At 48.4% G+C, this 18,446-nt stretch overlaps 1 protein-coding gene across 4 annotated transcripts in view; it reads left to right on the top strand.

Moving 5' to 3' along the window:
* The window catches only part of PLPP4 (phospholipid phosphatase 4), a 118,211-nt gene extending 102,976 nt beyond the window's left edge, over nucleotides 1-15,235 (top strand). For all 4 annotated transcript variants that reach the window (XM_038578973.1, XM_038578975.1, XM_038578974.1 and 1 more), the window contains 2 exons: nucleotides 4,742-4,912; nucleotides 14,684-15,235. In XM_038578973.1, the coding sequence (XP_038434901.1) occupies nucleotides 4,742-4,912; nucleotides 14,684-14,883 (371 nt within the window). In that variant the 3' untranslated portion in view covers nucleotides 14,884-15,235. The remainder of the gene's footprint in view (nucleotides 1-4,741; nucleotides 4,913-14,683) is intronic.
* Nucleotides 15,236-18,446: the final 3,211 nt, after the last annotated feature.

An 18,446-nucleotide genomic window follows, 5' to 3' on the forward strand; every position in this document is an offset into this window, starting at 1 on the left:
TGCAAGGGGATGTGCCTCATGTCCCGTCCTGGGCCAGCAACTTGCATTGTGATGCTTTGCTTTTCTCCTCTCATTGGTGACAATGCCAGAAGTGAGCACTGCGAGTGCCAGAAACAGGGTGGGGAAATCATTCTCCTTCATCTGCTTCTGAGTTTAGAGGCTCCAAGAACATCTTTGCTTTTCACAGCCAGATCAACACATAAATATTTACAATCAGCTGTTTCTAGCTCTGAAAACCTGCTACAGGCTCTGAAAGCAAGGGGCATATGCTCTTCCCCATAGATCGCTGTGAGAGCGTGTGTGTGTGTGTGTGTGTGTGTGTGTGTGTGTGTGTGTGTGTGTGTGTGTTTCAAACTTTGGAGAGCAAATAAACAAGCTCTGAGCCCCAGGGAAAGGTAGGTAGAGTCTCAGCATTCTCTTGCCTACTGGCTTGGGAGTGTTCTGAGCACGTGTCTATTGTTCCTAACGTTAGCAAAATAGGAACACATTTCCCCTACTTTATGATCTCCATCTCGAGGTCCAGTGCCTCGACTGCTCTGCTCTCAGTTCCATTTCTTAATTATGCTGGAAGTCGGGGCTGTGTTTAAGGGGAAAGGCAAGCAGAATGAACAGGATCTCACCTGTTCTGTATGAGCCGAAAAGGTTTTACAGCCCCATAGTGTCCTAAGTGCACGTTTCTTAAAGAAGAGAATCAGGTGTGGCTCGGCTAGCCTTGGAAAGCATTTCTTTTAAAAAAACTCCTCTGTTTTCTTTTTCTCCCAGTTAAATAGAACCTGAGCCTCAGCGAGCCCCTGGATCTGAGAGCCAGAGGGGCTCCCAGGAGGTCGCATCCTGGTCCCAGGCCTCCAGCCTCACAGGAGGAGGTGGCAGGACAAAGTGTGGGACCATAGGAATTCAGTGCTGTTTGGCAGAGCCTGGTTCTTATTCAGAGAGTCTTTGGAAAAGCAGGAATGCAAAATGCCCGTGGAGTCACACCAGGGCTCAGATGTGCCTCCCAGGCCACGAGGCAGAGCCTCAGAAGCCCTTTGCCAAAGGACGTTCTGCTGGTTCAACAGCTGTATAAATGTCACTGAGAAAGTGACAAGCATAAGGTTTAGCATGGAGCCTAGAAAAGTAAATGCACGGTGTGCTTTAAAAATTGCCCAAAGGCCCAATAGAACGTGAGAAAGAAGTGCAGCTGCCTTCGGATGCCCACAGGATCCAGGCTGTTGACCCCACCCTTTAAAAACGCCTTAGATTCCCTGCTCCCTTTTTCAAAGGAGCAGATGCTCCCACACTTTGGAGGGCTGCAGCGTGGGTCCCAGAGCATGAGGGAGAGTACTTTTTATCTGCAGTCTCCAAAATATAAGTGCCAGCCTGCTGCTGCCAAAACCGGCCAAATGCAAGTTCCCGGGGGGCACGAGGAGGTGATCTGGTGCAGTGTGGGGTCTGGCCGTGAGCTGCTCACCCCAGGTCTCAATCATGGGGGGTTTTCAGCAGCCTCTTCGCTTACCCATCTTGTGCCTCCAGGCTCAGGTGGCATTGTCCTAAAGTCTCCAAACCAATTTAGGGGGACACATACAAATTCCTGCTCATTGTCTACCCTGTACTCATTGACTTCTTTTTTTCTGTTTCTTTTCCCAAGAGATGTCAACTTGGCAACACTTAGGGCTGCCTCTCTGATTGAAATCATGGAGACTTTCATCCATAACCCTACACAGCCCCAGGACAGTTCTTGTATGCTCCCACATTCAGTATAATTAGCCAGATAGACCTGCTAAGCTGTCTGGTTTGAATGAATTCCATTACTCCCCCGTAAGAATTCAGGAGGCGGCCGGTACCCACCAGAGCCAACTGTCCAGCCTCCCCCTCCCATGCTGCCATCTCAGAGGAGGATGTAAATGAATAGGAGAAGCAGAGCAACGTGGGTAAGGACGGGAAATTAAGAACCCATTGTGCTTGCTAGGGTGGTGGCCAAATGGGGCCACTTTGGAATGCCCATAAATCACGTAAAAACCTTCCATCATAGCAAAAATGCAGAACAGGCCTGGACAATGAGGCTGCTTACATATTCTTATTTTAAACAGAATATTCAATACATATTGGCACTGCTTTGCTGTTTACTTAAGTGCTAATCATTATTCAAAAAATGTTTAAGTGCTTCATTTTTATTCCTGAGATAAACCTGTTTTATTTATTTATTTTTTAAGATTTTATGTATTTATTCATGAGAGATAGAGAGAGAGAGAGAGAGAGAGAGGCAGAGACATAGGCAGAGGGAGAAGCAGGCTCCATGCAGGGAGCCTGATGTGGGACTCAATCCTGGGACCCTGGGATCACACCCTAAGCCAAAGGCAGACGTTCAACTGGGAGCCACCCAGGCATCCCTGAGATAAACCTGTTTTAATATTCTGTTCAAAAAGGACAGAAAAGGAAAAAAAAAGGAAAAAAAAATACCCTCTTACCTTGTTTAATTTGGTTGTTGAAAACATTCTATTTTGGCATAAACTTATGTTTGTACCTCAGGGATCTCTTTTAAGAAGACACATTATTGGGGCGCCTGGCTGGCTTAGTTGGTTAAGCATCTGACTCTTGATTTAGGCTCAGGTCATGATCTCAGGGGCATGGGATCCAACCCTGCATTGGGCTTCCAGCTGGGCATGGGGCCTGCTTAAGTTTCTCTCTCTCCCCCCTCTGCCTCTACCCCCAATTGAGCTCTCTCTCTCTCTTAAAAAACAAACAAACAAACAAAAATTATCAGCAATAATTTGGGAAAGCTGCAGGTTATTCATTTTTATGTGCTATAGACATGATTATCTTGAACCTACAATTTAAGGTACGGCTCTTTTCACTTAATGTGGCACCATGAGTATCATCCGAAGTACTGTATGAGCACAGTGATTTTTGCCAGTGCGTCATAGTCCACTGAATGGAAAAAGCAGTTTGCTTATCTGTGCCTCTGCATTCATCACCTTCTATTGTTGTATAATTATAAATAATTCGACCAGAATATCTTCTAGAGCCCTCCATATTTTTGTATTATTGTATTTTGGGGCAGGCCCTCTCACACTGGAGAGTGCCCACAGGTCTCACGTGGACCTTGCGAAAGGCAGAGTCTAACTCAGCAGGTCCAGGCAAGCCTGACGTTCTGCATCTGTGACTAAGGGGATGCTGAGGCCGCTGCTCAGGCTCGGGCAGTCTCTCAAAGTCCCTGGCATCCAGAGTGTTTGCGAGAACTGTTTTACCAGGTCCTGGTGTGCAGTCCAAGGAGTCTGCCCCTCAGCAGTATGTTCTCACCAAGAGGAAAGCTTTGATTAGGCTGGTGTCCTGAAAAGGCAGGGGCTGCGGCTCAATGGAAGTGTCCAAAGGTCAGTCCCCATTGGCGTTAGAATCATTCAGGTAGTGTGCGCGTGCACACTCACACGCTCACATGCTCACATGGACGTATGCGCACACTCGCATGCTCTCACATACCCTCATATATACACACTTCACACATAACATGCTCACACATACTACTCACATATACTCACACACATACATGCTTATAATCACATACACTTGCACACATACACATTCATACACACATATACTCATTTGCACACACACTTATACATATGCACACTCACACACATACTCCTACATGTACACCTACACTCACACGTGTACCCACATTCACATATGCACACACACTTGTACATACATACACATACTCATATACATTTATGCACACACTCACTCCCACTCCCACATACATACACTCTCGTACACTCACACTCACACACATGCTCCAGACCAGTAGACCAGCATCAATAGAATGTCTGGCAGTGGCTGCCAGGATTTCATAGAGCTTCCTAGGTTTTTCAGGTTTTCACCTTTCTACTCCATGCATAGCCAGGGTTGCAGGGCCTTTCTAAGCCCACGAAAGATTTAAAGCCTACTTTAAATCTCACTGAGTTCCACCTGTGTTTTAAACCTTACTGGGTGAAAACTTTAGGGATTACATACACCCAACTTCCACACTTTTGACAATGGACCTAGAATAGTCATGACTTGTCTTTGCAATTCTAAAAATCAATATCCATAGTCTTTAGGAGAAAACAAGGCCGTTATCACTGTCAATCTCTCCATCAAACTCATTCCTCCATAGTTGTGCTGGACCCCCCTTACTGAACACCAGCAAGCCCCGAATCCCTTCCTTTCCCTCACTCTTCAAATCTAAGCAGTCACCACAGTCTTGCATTCTCTACACACTTTTTCATATAGAACTCAACAGATTATAATAAAATCCTCTCTTCACATGGCTGTGTCTTTCAACCAGACCTTGAGCCCCTTGACACAGGGACAGCACCTGAAGCACTTTGTTATTCTCCAACCTAGAGCAGTGCCTGTCTAGCACACAGAAGATACCCTTTAAATCACTGTTGAATGAATGCATGCATGACTGACTGACTGACAGAAAGAAGGAAGGAAGGAAGGAAGGAAGGAAGGAAGGAAGGAAGGAAAGAAAGAAAAGAGAGAAAGAGAGAAAGAAAGAAATTAGAATAGATTTTGATCACACACAAGCCTGGAAGGTCATTCTCATTGTTAAAAGTTTCATACCGGCATGGTTCTAGCAAGAGCACAGATTGCCTAGATGGAGCCTGGTGCCAACGTGCGTTGGCCCTGGGGTGTGCAAGATGGCTGACAGGATGCCCAGGACGTGCTGTGTCCCTGCCACTTACCACCTGCTAGAGTAACACCTGCTGTTTCTCTTTGGCAGTTGCCTTTTCTGGCCTTGGCTTCACGACGTTCTACTTGGCTGGCAAGCTGCACTGCTTCACCGAGAGTGGGCGGGGGAAGAGCTGGCGGCTGTGTGCTGCCATCTTGCCCCTCTACTGCGCCATGATGATTGCCCTGTCCCGTATGTGTGACTACAAGCATCACTGGCAAGGTGAGTCCCTGCCCAGGGCCTGCCCAGTCCTCATGGGAATCTGACACTCTCCTGCAGGGATGGGTCCAGAAAGGTACCTATTCAGGGAGAACCGAGTGCCTACTGTCAGGCCAGGGTTGGCTGAAATAACAGCAGATACAGTTTTAAAGAAAACATGCCTGTTCTTGTGAGCTCTGACCTTCATGCTGCCCTTCCTGGGTGTAGAATTGGAGCCCCTCCTCCTCCTCTGTGCTCAAGTCCCAGCAGGATGGCAGACCCTTGGCCTCGGATGCAACTGTGATTTCCTTGCTAGATCACTTGCCTCAGTCTTCAGACTTGGTGCCAAGTGGTTTTTGGCTCCTTTCGCATCTCACATCCATCACACAAGGACATACTTCTCGCCACAGATGCACTTCCAGAGGATGTGTCCGGCCCAGGCATCAATGCCAGCAATGTTCCGAGCAGCTGCTGCAAGGCTGTGGTGAGGCTGACCTATATGTATGAATCCTGGAGTATCTGAGCAAAGTGAAAATAACACAAAACAAATGAGGGACTGGAATAAGACTATACCGTGCCATATCCTCCTGCAGATAAGCTGCAGCTCACGGCCTGCCTGAACGTCAAGCGGCACCTGCCACAGCAAACAGGGAGCAGAGGCTGAGGTGATGTCCATAGGACAGGGGGCCTCCCAGGAGCACCGGGTATAAGGGCCGTATTCCCCACGGGGCAATCCTCAGATTCCCTTGATCAGGACACCCTGAGACAGGAAACCAACTCTGGGGTGCGGGTGGGGGGTGGTTCTGGAGTGGTGGCCAGGAGTCTGCATTAACCTGCAAATTGGTTATTTCCTTTTTTTTTTTTTTTTTTCTTCAAATTGGTTATTTCCAATGAAGTCTGAGAAGCTAGCTTCGGGCAAGAGCTCCAGTGTGTCAGCGTCAGTCACAGACTGAATTATATGTGCCCAGATCCAGCTCCCCATCCGTATGGCTTCCCCCGATCTCTCTATTGCTTGCCCCTCCTCTTCCTTGCCTGCTTTCTGGCTGCCACCAGGCAATTCCCATTCTCCCCCTTTTCTATCTCTGCAGCCAGGTGCCTTGTGATCCTGCACACTTCTCACCTCTTCCCAGGTGTTTAATCCAGGGGTGGTGAGGCAGCAGATAAGGCCAGAGGTGAGGGGTGCTCCTGGCTGGGGATATCTTCTTCCCATCTTTTCCGGGGCCTTCTGCTCCTCCCACTACTTCCCCGGCTTCTCCTGCTCCTTCCCTGGCCTCAGCTCCACCTGCCATCCTCCTGGAGCTCATGCTGCGGGCTTCACAAGCTTCTAGCAGCAGCTTGGAGCCAAGAATAAAGGGTGCAGGGGAAAGAGAGACTGATGCATGGTCTGGGCAGGTGGATGCACCAAGTGCTGATCAAGATCTAGGGGCCCTGCTGATGGGGGCGGTCACTAGAAGCCATAATGCTGAGCCCTGTGCCCACCTTTGGGGTCTACTTTTATCAGTGAGTCAGATGGAGACTGACAGAATCATTTTCCAACAGAATCATTGTTGCCTGGATGATGAGGGCATTTCCCTGTGAAGAATGTTATGGGCTGGCTGGTGTTTTACGGACTGCTTTTCATGGACCCCTTGTGAACTGCAGCGTCTTTTTCTGAACTTGAGAACAATAACCTCCAAATATTTCACATGCTATTTTGTAGACTGAATGAAATAATGGATCCGGATGTACTTTGCACATGAAAACATATTGCACAAATGCAAATTGGTATTGTTGTTGCATCGTGCATTGTTTCTGAAGAAGGATGGGTTGTGTTTCCCAAACTGATTTAGGGGCAGATATGTTTTTGGAACATGGTCTGTTTTGAAGCTGTGAATCCCCGGTTTGCACTTTTATTCAGTCACGTTGGATTTGTGAAATGACGAAGGGTTTCATATTTGAATTGACTGTTGCTTCATCTCAGAAGGCAGTAAGAGCCTTTGCGTAGTGATCTTGTCCTGAAACCCTAAGACATGAGATTGGCCTCTTTTAAATTGCTTTGGTCCTGGCTGGTCTTTTCCTCCTTACCTTGCTGTGGCTGGTACATCGTGAAAGGATGAAGAATCACAGTCCGAGGCTTTCTGGAAGTGGTGGACTCATCATGCAGCTGGTGTGTTGAAAGCCTGCTGGCGACGGGGCTTCAGACCCATCTTATCCAGCTGGCACAGAAAGGAACTGGAGGATTAGAGGGAGAATATTAATGGGAAGGCAAAGCAAGAGAATTCATGTTCAGCGATGTTTAGGGCCATATGTGAGCTGCGGTAGACTTCCACAGGCAAAACTGAACGTGCGTGGATTGGTACAGGTCATTGATGTGGCCCAGGTACCAGTTCACCTGTACCATCATCTGTTCAATTTATGCCTCCAGAATCATCCAGGAGAGGGGTGTGCCTTGGATTCTTTAATGGGCTCTGAAATGAGTCTGGCTCATTGTACTTGAATTCCCTTTTATGAGGCCATCTGTCACTGTCTCCACCAGCCATCTCAACAGGGGGCGACTGCCTCCCAGGGGACATTTGGCAATGTCTGCAGATATCTTTTTGGTTTGTACAACTGGGGGTGATGGTTGCTACTGGCACCTAGCGGGTAGAGGTCAGGGATGCTGGTAAACATCTTACAATGTACAGGATAGCGCCTCGCCCACAACAAAGACCTATCCAGCCCCAGATGGCTACTGCTGAGGTAGAAGAACCCTGATCTAAGGTGTAGATGGTGCTAACCTCAGCGCCATCTCCCCGCCCCCCCTTATTACATGTTAAGAAGCAGGAGTGGGAAATTTTATTCATTGAACACTCACTCATTAAGGGAGTAGTCAGGGAGTCCTCCAAGGTTTCCAGCTTGGAGAAGGGATGGACAGTGTGGCGGGTGTTTGAGGCAGGATGCCTGATGGAGATAGATAAGTTGGTTTTCTTTGCAGACTGAGCTACCCAGTGACCGTGGGCAGGCACCGTCCATCATGATGAGAATCCATGTGGAGTCCCGGAGGCATCAGCAAAACGCAAATCCCTCTCATTATAGACTTTAGTTAACAACATTAATATTAGGAGATTTTTATGACTCCATTTCAATTTTGACTTACACAACTGTGTCTAATAGAGAAGTACATCCAATCCCTCAATTATATATTCTTATCCAGTAAATAGCCCATAATCCCAAATGCCTCACTCTTTCCATTGTCATGGTTGTTTTCTGTTATCAACACCCTCCTTGACTTTCTTGCCTTCCCAGCTCCACTCCAAATGTACAAGCCCGTTGTTTTATTAAGTGAAGAAAATGGAGGGCACAGGCCATGCGAAACTCTTAGCAGGACTTCTGCCAAAATAAAACCAGCTGGATGGGTACTGAGTCTGTACGTGGCTGAGAGTCTCCATGTCTTTGTGACGTGACCGCTTTCAGGTCAACTGGAAGCAACGAAGTTTCGTGGGTGATGCTAACTGCCAAGGCCAGCACCCCATAAAGAGGTTTACCTTTGTGATTAGCCATGCGTTTTCAAGAGTTAAAACTTGTGGCATTCCCCTGCTAGGAAAAACATGTGGAGAAAAATGTGGAGAAGGAGCAGAGCTTCTTACTGAACTTGCTTCTATCTCCACGCATAGGCTTGTGCGTTTGTGATTTCTAGTCAGTGAAGAATTACAGGAGTGGCAGGAACGTACTATTTGCTGTATGAGTGGACATAATAGCAAGCCCCCTCTGCCTCTCAAATTCCTGTATCTGGGTCCAGGCTTTCCTCATGTGACTCCATCTTTGGGGGTAATCTTTCAACCAACACTGGTTTCTGTAATCATAATGTCATTTTAAGCAGCCCTGGGTGCTTGTGTGGTGTTTCACTCTAAGAAAGAGCGTCTCCTTCTGAATGTAAGACAGAAAAATGGGTCTCAAGGGGGGAAACGGTCCTTCATTCCCACCCAGCCTGAGGTTAGAAGGCACCCATGGCAGTCACAGACGCCATGTTTGACTGGGCTGAGTTGTTCACGGTGGCTGCCGCTGCCTTCGCCGTGTTTCCCTCACTGGGCTGTGAAGCGTCTGTGACTTGAAATGAATTTTCATGTAGTTACTGGACTTCAGGAGCTTTTCAGCCCTGCAGATGAGGTGATTGGGGGTCGGGGGGACATTTTGCTGGGTGGTTCATGTGCCACATTGAAAAGCCAGGAAGAGGCTGCTGCCCCTGCCTCACACACACACACACACACACACACACACACACACACACACACACACAGTTGAGGAACACACTGGTAACCAGGTGTTTCCTTGGGCTTTCAGAAGAAGTTTCTAGATTCTCTGAACAAAGTGAATTGAAAAGGAGCCCTTGGAACTGTGTTACTGCTCCTACCAGAACCCCACCAGCCTTGTGTAGAACAGAAACATGGATATTCTCGGTCTGGAGTGAACTGATCTCAACTCCTTTCCCTCCTCTGTCAGTGCCCTCCATAGCAGGGTCTGTATTCATTCAGCATCAGAAGCTGAACGATGCTCGGGGTCTGGGAGCCTCTCAGCCTTGACGTCTTAGGAGTCTGCCCACCTCTACCTTCCTTCCCAAGGTGTCCCCGCAGGAGGGGCTGGAGCCATCTGCAGCCCCTGGTCACCGTCCCTCCCATCAGAGCCACTGGACAGTGCTTTGGGCCAGGCCAAAGGGAGCGTGGGTCAGGCCCTCTGCCCTCTCTGCCCCCAGGTTAGCTGGCCTTCCCCTGTTGCCCACTTCCCAGGGAAGATGGATGTTGGCTGCTCACAGGGCTCACTGACCACCTTGCTTCACTCTACTCTGTTCCTTCCCTCATTTTCTCACGTTTCTCTTGTGGGCTCTTTGTTCAAAATATTTCCAGAATCTGACACCCTCTGCAGGTGGGCCTTATTCCCTCACCCTCCAGCCTTGGTTCAGGTGTTACCCTCTGGATGAGGACGTCTCGTGATGACCAGTCTTGAAACCGCAGCCCTTCTTCTGCACTCCTTGTTTCTCTCCTCTTGCTCATTTATCACTGTCTGAGGAACTGAGTAGTTTATTGTGTATTGATTATTGTCTGTCCTTATCCGCTGGAACAGAGGTCTGCAGACTGCTTCTGTAAAGGGTCAGATAGTGAATAAACATCCTTGGCTTCGTGTGGTCCATACAGTCTCTATTGCAACTCCTGGATTTGGCTGTAGTCGTGTGGAAGCAGCTATGGGCAATATGGAACCCTGCCCTAGAGTCTGATCTCCATGTGGGCAGGGATTTTTGTCTCTTGTTGTCATGGCACATGGTAGGTACGTGTGTTAGTTTCCTTGGGCTGCTGTGACAAAAGTTCCACAAACCCAGTGGCTTAGAACAATAGTAATTGTCTCCCGGTTCTGGAGGCCAGAAGTCCAAAATCAAGTGCGTGGGGCCGCCCTTCCTCTGACACCTGTAGGGGAAAGATCCTCAAGTGCCTCTTCCAGCTTCTAGTAACCCCAAATGGTCCTTCGCTCATGGCAGCATAATTCCAATCTCTACTACACAAGTGTTTTCCTTGTGTTTCTTCACATCATCTTCCCTCTGTGGGTGTCTTTCTCTGTGGCCAAAGTCACACTTTTATAAGAACACCAGTCATATTAGATGAGAGCCCACCCTCATGATCTCATTTGAATTTGATGACCTCTCTAGACTCTACATCCAAATGAGGTCACATTCTGAAGTACTGGGGTTAGGACTTCAACTTATCTTTTTTGTGGGGCAGGGGACACAATTCAACTCATAACAGTGCCCAAGCAATGTGTTGAACGAATGAATGAATTTAACTAGATCATGTTCCTTTGATACTAACATCATCTTTTCCTTCACACTGGTTTTATTGAAATTTGGGGGAGGGGACTTATTAAAATTAACCTTTCCTCTGCAAGTTCTTTTCCTTTAAAAATGAACAGAAAGGGGATCCCTGGGTGGCTCAGCAGTTTAGCGCCTGCCTTTGGCCCAGGGAGTGATCCTGGAGACCCGGGATCGAATCCCACGTCGGGCTCCCGGTGCATGGAGCCTGCTTCTCCCTCTGCCTGTCTCTGCCTCTCTCTCTCTCTCTCTCTCTCTCTCTCTATCTCTATCATAAATAAATAAATAAATCTTTTTAAAAAATAAAAATAAAGATGAACAGAAAAATTAGACTTTAAACTTTCCATTCGCTCACTATGTCTCTTGTGCCCGTGTCCCAGGCATAGTCTCCTTTGGATACATAGTGGTGAGGAAGACGGGCATGGCGGCTGCCCTTCCAGCTTCCACTATACCAAATAGATTGTGCATCCTCTGTGCCATGAAAGTTCTTTTATAGAAACTCAAAGTCACAAAACCAGAAAGCTTCACTAGTAGTAGAATGAAAGGAACAGAAACCGTCATGGGGAGGGGGTGGTTGTTGAGTTTGTCAGAGATGATTTTTACCCTAGTATCCTGGGTCATAGAGCCCAAAGCATACAAGTTCCCAAGTCAAGCTGTCTCAGTGATATTGGATGTTGCCATGGTGACAGAGAGAGATGTGTTCCCCTGGGGGACTTGTCAGCACATCTTCAGAAGCCTTTCTGACTGTCTGTGCCAGAGCAGGTGAGCATGGCCAGTATGTACTGGCACTTCTGAATGCTAGACCGGGAGAAAGCCTCTCCTGTCCTTTGACCTCATGAGAAGAGAGTGGGGACCATGCCCATTTTATAAGATTCAAATCTAGATTGCCTGATTCAAAGTCTATCCCTCTTTCTACCACTATGGGAACCCATCTAGTAGTATTTCTCTCGCCCTGCTTTCTAGAGTTTTGTAACTTAGAATTCGTCCCTTTAAAAGCATATAATCCAGTGGTTTTTAGTATAGTCAGAGTTGTGCAACCATCACCACTCTCTAATTCCAGGAACTTTTCTTCACCTCCCCAAAAACCCCCGATCCCAGTCCCGGGCAACCGCTAATCTTCTTTCTTTCTCCATGGATTTCCTTATTCTGGGCATTGCACATACACGGGATCACACAATGTGTGGCACTTGGTGGCTGGCGATGTCGATTCTTTAGTGTGTCTTGTCACTGCTGTTCACATTTCAGGTCATCAAATATTTACCGAGTAATAACTGTGGGGCTCTGGGAAACGAAGATGAGGAAGGCCATCAAGGGGAAGTCAGCACTGAGTGGTGGGTTTGGGTTAAGATGTGTTCGCAGTCTCCCAGAAAGCCAGTGGGGACCCTGGTCCGTGCTGAGGGTTCCACAGAGCTTGAGAGTACACGGAAGACCTTATGGTCAATTAATGTCCTGCAGAATTACAAGGACACCACCCCTCTGGTAAAAGATGGTCCTTCCTTCCATTTCCCCAAATTTGCCAAGCCCCTTCCTTTTTTGCTCCACCTGGAAGATTGCAGGCATACCCTGTCTCCCTTTACTTGCCCTGGTTCACACCTGCTTATCCTGCACGGCTGGCCTGTGGGGTATGTCCTCCGTGAAAGTCGCCTGGACAGACCGGCCCAGCCCAGGCTACTCTGCAGGGCGGTCTCACAGTCCCATACTTCTTCGTGGTGTATATCACAGCTGCAGCTCAGTGATAAAGCTGTCACTATTTCATGTCCCTCTGGCCCCTTAGGACTGTGAGCATGTCTCTTTTGTTCAGCCTCATGCCCCAGGGCCAGACATCACGCCTGACACCTACACCCATGTGGAGCACATACAGGTGTGCAGTGGGATGGCATTGATGCTGAGTCGGGACACTGATATTTTGTGCTGTGGGGACACCAAGATCCATGCATTCATTCCCCTTCTGAACCCTTGATCCCAGGCCCCCATAGTTAGGGTAAAGTCAATCCCAAGTGGTTTTTCTCTTAATAAAACCCTGCTTGTCCGCTGCCTGCTTTTCTGTCAGCACTTGTTGTACAGGATGTGAGTGTGATTTCATCAAAATAACAATAGCCCACTTGAGGCCCTTGATGACAGTCTCCCTCATAAAGTAAGGCATTTTTTGATTCCTGTTCTCCACCTTTGTAATAAACCCAGCCCCACATGACTTTGCTGAGAAGGCGGCTTGCCTGGTCCTTTTGGTGCCCTTGATATTTCTGATGACTCTGGCGGACCTGTGATACCACTTTCCCCTCTCTCCATTAAATGGGAAAAGAGCATGGGCAGGACGCACCACTCCCTCGCACGCCGCTCCATCAGTGAGCCCGGAGAACATTTGCTCAGAACGATTCGATGTCCTGTGGTCAGTGGTGCACCTAATGAGATGCCGTACCCCAGAAAATTGAATGCCAAATGACATTATTTGTAGGTTTTGCTCTTTGCCCTGTTCAGTAGTCAGTGGCTCAAATGCAGATGTCATGGATCATTTCAGACTCTAATAAAAATAATGCCCCAGGGAGCTGTGCCCTGGGGTTAGAGAAAGAACAGAACAACAGTGCAATTCTATGACCTTGAACCCTTGAGTCCTGGCACATTTTTATAGGCCGCTGGCCATAGGCAATGTAAGGGGTTTCTCTTTTTGAGGAATTGGATTTAATCCTGTTAATTATGCCTTATTTTATCTTTCCCTCCCTTCCCCTATGATCCTCTGGTTTGTTTCTTAACTTCCAGCTGTGAGTGAAATCCTATGAAATCATAGAGGGAGACAAACCATGGGAGACTCTTAACTCTAGGAAACAAACTGAGGGTCACTAGAGGGGAGGGAGGTGGGGGATGGGGTAACCGGGTGATGGGCATGAGGGAGGGCGCTTGATGGAATGAGCGCTGGGTGTCATATACAACTGATGAATCACAAAACCCCTCCTCTGAAAGTAATAATAAAATCCGTGTTAATTAATTGAATTTAAATAAAAGAAAAAAATTATACCTTGTGACCCCACTCAGGAATTCAGGTTGCTGTTTGCCTCTAAGAGGAGGCCTACAAGATAGCAAATGTGGAAGAGGAAGCCCCGAATGGAGAATGACAGTTCACATGGCAGCAACCTTCAAAAGAGTCCAAAATTTCTTTTGTTAGGGGAGGTTTTCCATTCTGTTAGGATCTTTTGGGCAAGAATAATCCATAGACGGTTTAAAGTGCCAAAGTACGCACACACAAAATGAGGGCTGTAGGGTTGGGCTGCTTTCATGGGGTATCTACTGGGAACCAGCTGAATGTCTTCTTGGGCAAGACCCCTCCCACCCAGTGGAGAGTCTGTTCTGCCTCCAGATGCCCTCTCCTGCCTCCTCTGCCCCCCTTGGCCCCTCAACTTGATGAGATGTTGGAAGGATCAGGATTCTCACAGCACGGATCTGTTGAGTTGCCAATCCTGGTGTATCATAAAATGTTTTCTTTACTTTTTGACTCAGAAGTTTATTTCTTCCCTGGGAAATCATTTAACCGCGAGGCAGAGACCACATGTTTGATGGGTTTCTGTAGCTCACCAGCAATACTGCAGGAGTCCAGGGGGAACTTGCTAAAGAGTAAGAGATCACAGCCCCCCTCCCATCCAGGGGATCTAGATTCTATGGAGATAGTTGGACTCCTTCCAGATTCTAGAATTGATTTTCATATCCAAGAATGCAAATCTGAGTTCATGCAATGCTCAGGGGCATATTAAGGACACAAGAGGGAATCAAATAAACATTTTCAGGGCATCTTTAAGTCCTAGAAACGAAAAGGTCTGCAGAGGCCATCAGGATCTGTTCCTCCAGCGTGATTTCTCTTTCCTTTAGTCTCTCAGGAGATCGGGCAAGCAACCCACTCACCGCAGCAGGTGAGGAGAGTACTTTCTAGAAAACGTAACTGGCCGCATTTGAGTGAATCATAACACATTTCTCCTTTTTGTGCTCTTTCTGCCTAGATTCTTTTGTTGGTGGAGTCATTGGCCTCATTTTTGCATACATTTGCTACAGACAGCACTACCCCCCTCTGGCCAACACAGCTTGTCACAAACCCTACGTCAGCCTCCGGGTCCCGACGTCGCTGAAGAAAGACGAGCGGCCCACAGCTGACAGCGCACCCAGCATGCCTCTGGAAGGCATCACCGAAGGCCCCGTATGACGAGGGTCTCAGGACGATGGACGCTGAGCCCAGGGCCTGCTCTTCCACCCCCCTGGCATCATAACACAGTAGAAGAGGCTTTCTGTCGTGTGTGTCTCATCAGTTGTTTCTCAGAGTTACCCTTCTGCTTCATTTTGCTGATGGTGTTCCTGCTACTTTAAGTGTGTCTTTTCAACTTTCTCGAATTTGCAAAGGAAGGACACAGAAACTGTCTCGGAGAGACGTACGGAAGGAGGCCGCAAGGACGGGGCGGGTGTAACTTGGTCCATTCCTTTATCTGAAATGTTTGCTGTCACAGCCACCGTCCTGTGTTGTCATGGTTGTAAAACATAATAAAAGCTCCCACCTGGAAGACACGGTGTTGGCTGTGCGGGGCAGCAAGAGTCATTCAGAGGTGCGGTGTGTTTCACGGCCGAGGCCGGGGTGGGGAGCTGGGTCCCAAGCCAGCTCTGGCCATAGACCATTCTGGAGCTGGTGGAGCTTTGGAGGCCTTCTGCAGGGTCAGCCCTCCATGGCGTATGCCCCTGAAATGGAGCTGAAGTTTGAGGTTACTGCCTTAGTATTTCCAGGATTTGGGGATCACTGAATTTAGAAGGAAGTGAGATGGATGACTTAGGCTTTCACCAAATCCAGTGGAAACAGAGATGCCCGAGGGCCAGGAATGGAGAGCAGTCCTTGCAGACAACCCTTTGTCTAAGGGTTGGGGGTGGTGGTGGGGGAGCACCGTATCTCTCCAGGGAATGGCTGGGGGACCTCTGGCAGGAAGAAGCAGCTCCCCTGGAGGGGTTTTCCCCTCTGGGACCTGAGTTTTGCGGGACTCTGCTAGAAGTCTTCTTCAAATAGTGGCGCCTTCCCATTCCTGTGTGGCAGGTGGCATTTCAGCATGGCAGGGCTCCTGTACAAATCACAGGGACGGAATCCGGAATGCCCTGTTTTAGCTCAGCCCGTCGAGAACCCTTGCTGGTCGGAGGGCAGAGCACACCGCTCCTTGGCCAGTTTGTTCTTTTCAAGGCAGTGAGCGTCCCACCATGCGGTTCTCTAGGTCCCTGGGCCTGCAGCGAAGGGCTGCGTCTTTGATGACTTAAGACTGTCACCTCGCAGCTGTTGCTGTAACAGACTGCCTCTGGAGTCAAATGGCTGTACAAATTGTCACCTGAGCAGCTCCGGGCTGGGCGTGCCAGTTAGAACCGCCAGGATATTTTTGATCAGCTGTCTACACTGTGAGCTCAGCCCTGCAGGGCACACACCACCTTGGGGAGGCCTTTGACAAACAAGCCCCTGTACTGCCCTGTCCAGCTGCAGTCCTTCCAAACCCGGGTCAGCGTCGACCCAGCCATGGCGGCAACCCTCCTGCTGTGGGGTGGGGGGAAGAGAAGGCTTGTGGTGCCTTTCATCCAGAGTCAGACTCCTGATTTCTAAAAATTCCAGCAGTTACACTGCTAAGCAACTTCGAAAACAGATGTGATGTATTTACAAAGCTAAATCGTAGCCACTTATTAGACACAATTTAAAGACCTTACCTTCTTATAAAATCGGAAAGTTTAATATTCTGATTCAATTAAAAGTTTGTAATTTTCAAAAATAGACATAAAAATGCAGACATAAAAATGCTGCTGTTTAAAAAACAAACACCCGATGAAGTGCATGTACTTTTTAAAAAAATATTTATTCATGAGAGAGGCAGAGACACAGGCAGAGGGAGAAGCAGGCTCCACGCAGGGAGCCCGATGCAGGACTCGATCCCGGGGCTCCAGGATCACACCCTGGGCTGAAGGCAGGCGGTCAACCGCTGGGCCATCCGGGGATCCCCATGAAGTTCATGTACTTCTTTGATTCTGTACTTACCAGAGCTCTGCTGGGCAAGCAGGGTGAAAGCGAGAGTTACTCTTCATTACTGAGGACTTAAATGCATGAAATGTAAATTTTGTATAAATACATTTACAGATAAATGGGAGGATTTGGAAAAGTAACACAGAACGGAGCGTTCATTAATACTGATGATTGAATGGGAAGTCCTACCACGCGCCACGTAGAAGCTTTCGTTAGATTATAAAGTTACAAAGGCCGTGGTAACAGGAAGCTAGGGCAGGATTCCCAGGAGCCGTAATTACCTGTGTCAGGTCACAGAAGGCAGGTGCTTTTGTAGATCTATGTATTTTAATTTCGTGCTCTAGTAACGTGAGGGCAAAGTAACACTATAATGTGCTAACGAAGTGGGCGTGGATGGAGGCACTGCTTTCTGCCCCCAACTCTTCTGGATGGGAGGGGTTAGTTATTAAGGCGGGCTTGCTGGTAAGGCAGGGGGCACGGTGGCCAAGCCGCCCCAGGATTCCAGGGGAAATTCTTTTGTGATGGAAGAAAGAGGGAGAACTATTATTTCCCAAAGGGACTTTCACAGAACTGGTCCGGTTTCGTGAAAATACAATACGATGTGATGCACATGCGATCTAGACGGTGTAATATGGCACATGCTTCATAGGGCGTGATACAGGATAATGTCATATGGCCAAGTCTACAGCATGATATGGGACAGTGGGATATAATACGGTACAGTCCCGTACAATACCCTGAGGTATAAAATAGTACAATACAGGTGGTTTACATGTTCTGAACTCCCCTTTAGAGATCCAAGATGTCCATAGCATCTTAAAGTCCTGCACTGAAGAAACCGACCATTTTCACTCTCAGCGACACCTTTTGGTCCCCACTCTGGCTGCAATAGGGTCATGACTGTCTGCGAGTGGATTTCTGCAGATTATCAGCAATAATAGTGCTCCCAGGGACACCGCGAGTGACGCCTTCTTACCATGAGCGGGGTGTGGTGGGGGACCCCCTGAGGAGGGGTGGCCCTGCGACTCTGGTACAGTGTCTTAGCTTGATCTGCCCTAGAAAGTTCCCCAGAGGGCAACAGACCACAGGCGTGGATGCCCTTGGGCGCCTTGCACACTGTGATGCTGGACACCTGCTTTTGCCCACATCCTCGTGCCTGGTCAACAGATGCTCGCTCCTCGGGGTGCTTCAGGGAGAGTAGGAAGCACTCAGAGTGGGGCCAGGCAGCCCTTGAGCAAAGGGCTTCATTCCCATGAGCCTCACCGTCTGCATCTGCAAAGTGGGAACGAGGGCAACCTTATAGGAACTACAGCAACCTTATAGGACCTTGTAGGGTGGCTTGGGAATCAGGAAGGTAAGTTGCCCGGGGCCAAGACAGCTGTAGCCACTGCAGAAATTCTGGGGTGGAACTGGAGGGTATGATGCTGAGTGAAATCGGAGAAGGACAATCATCATATGGCCTCACTCACATGGGGAATATGAGAAACAGTGAAAGGGATTATAAGGCAAGGACGGGAACTGATTGGGAAAAATCAGAGAGGGAGACAAACCACGAGAGACTCCTGACTCTGGGAAACGAACAAAGGGTTGCGGAAGGGGAGGTGGGTGGGGGGGATGGGGTGACTGGGTGATGGGCTCTCAGGGGGGGCACGTGATGGGATGAGCACTGGGTGTTATACTAGATGTTGGCAAATCGAACTTCAATAAAAACAAATGTAAAAAAAGAAAGAAAT

The sequence above is a fragment of the Canis lupus genome, chromosome 28 (assembly GCF_011100685.1).
Source record: "Canis lupus familiaris isolate Mischka breed German Shepherd chromosome 28, alternate assembly UU_Cfam_GSD_1.0, whole genome shotgun sequence".
Lineage (NCBI taxonomy): Eukaryota > Metazoa > Chordata > Mammalia > Carnivora > Canidae > Canis > Canis lupus.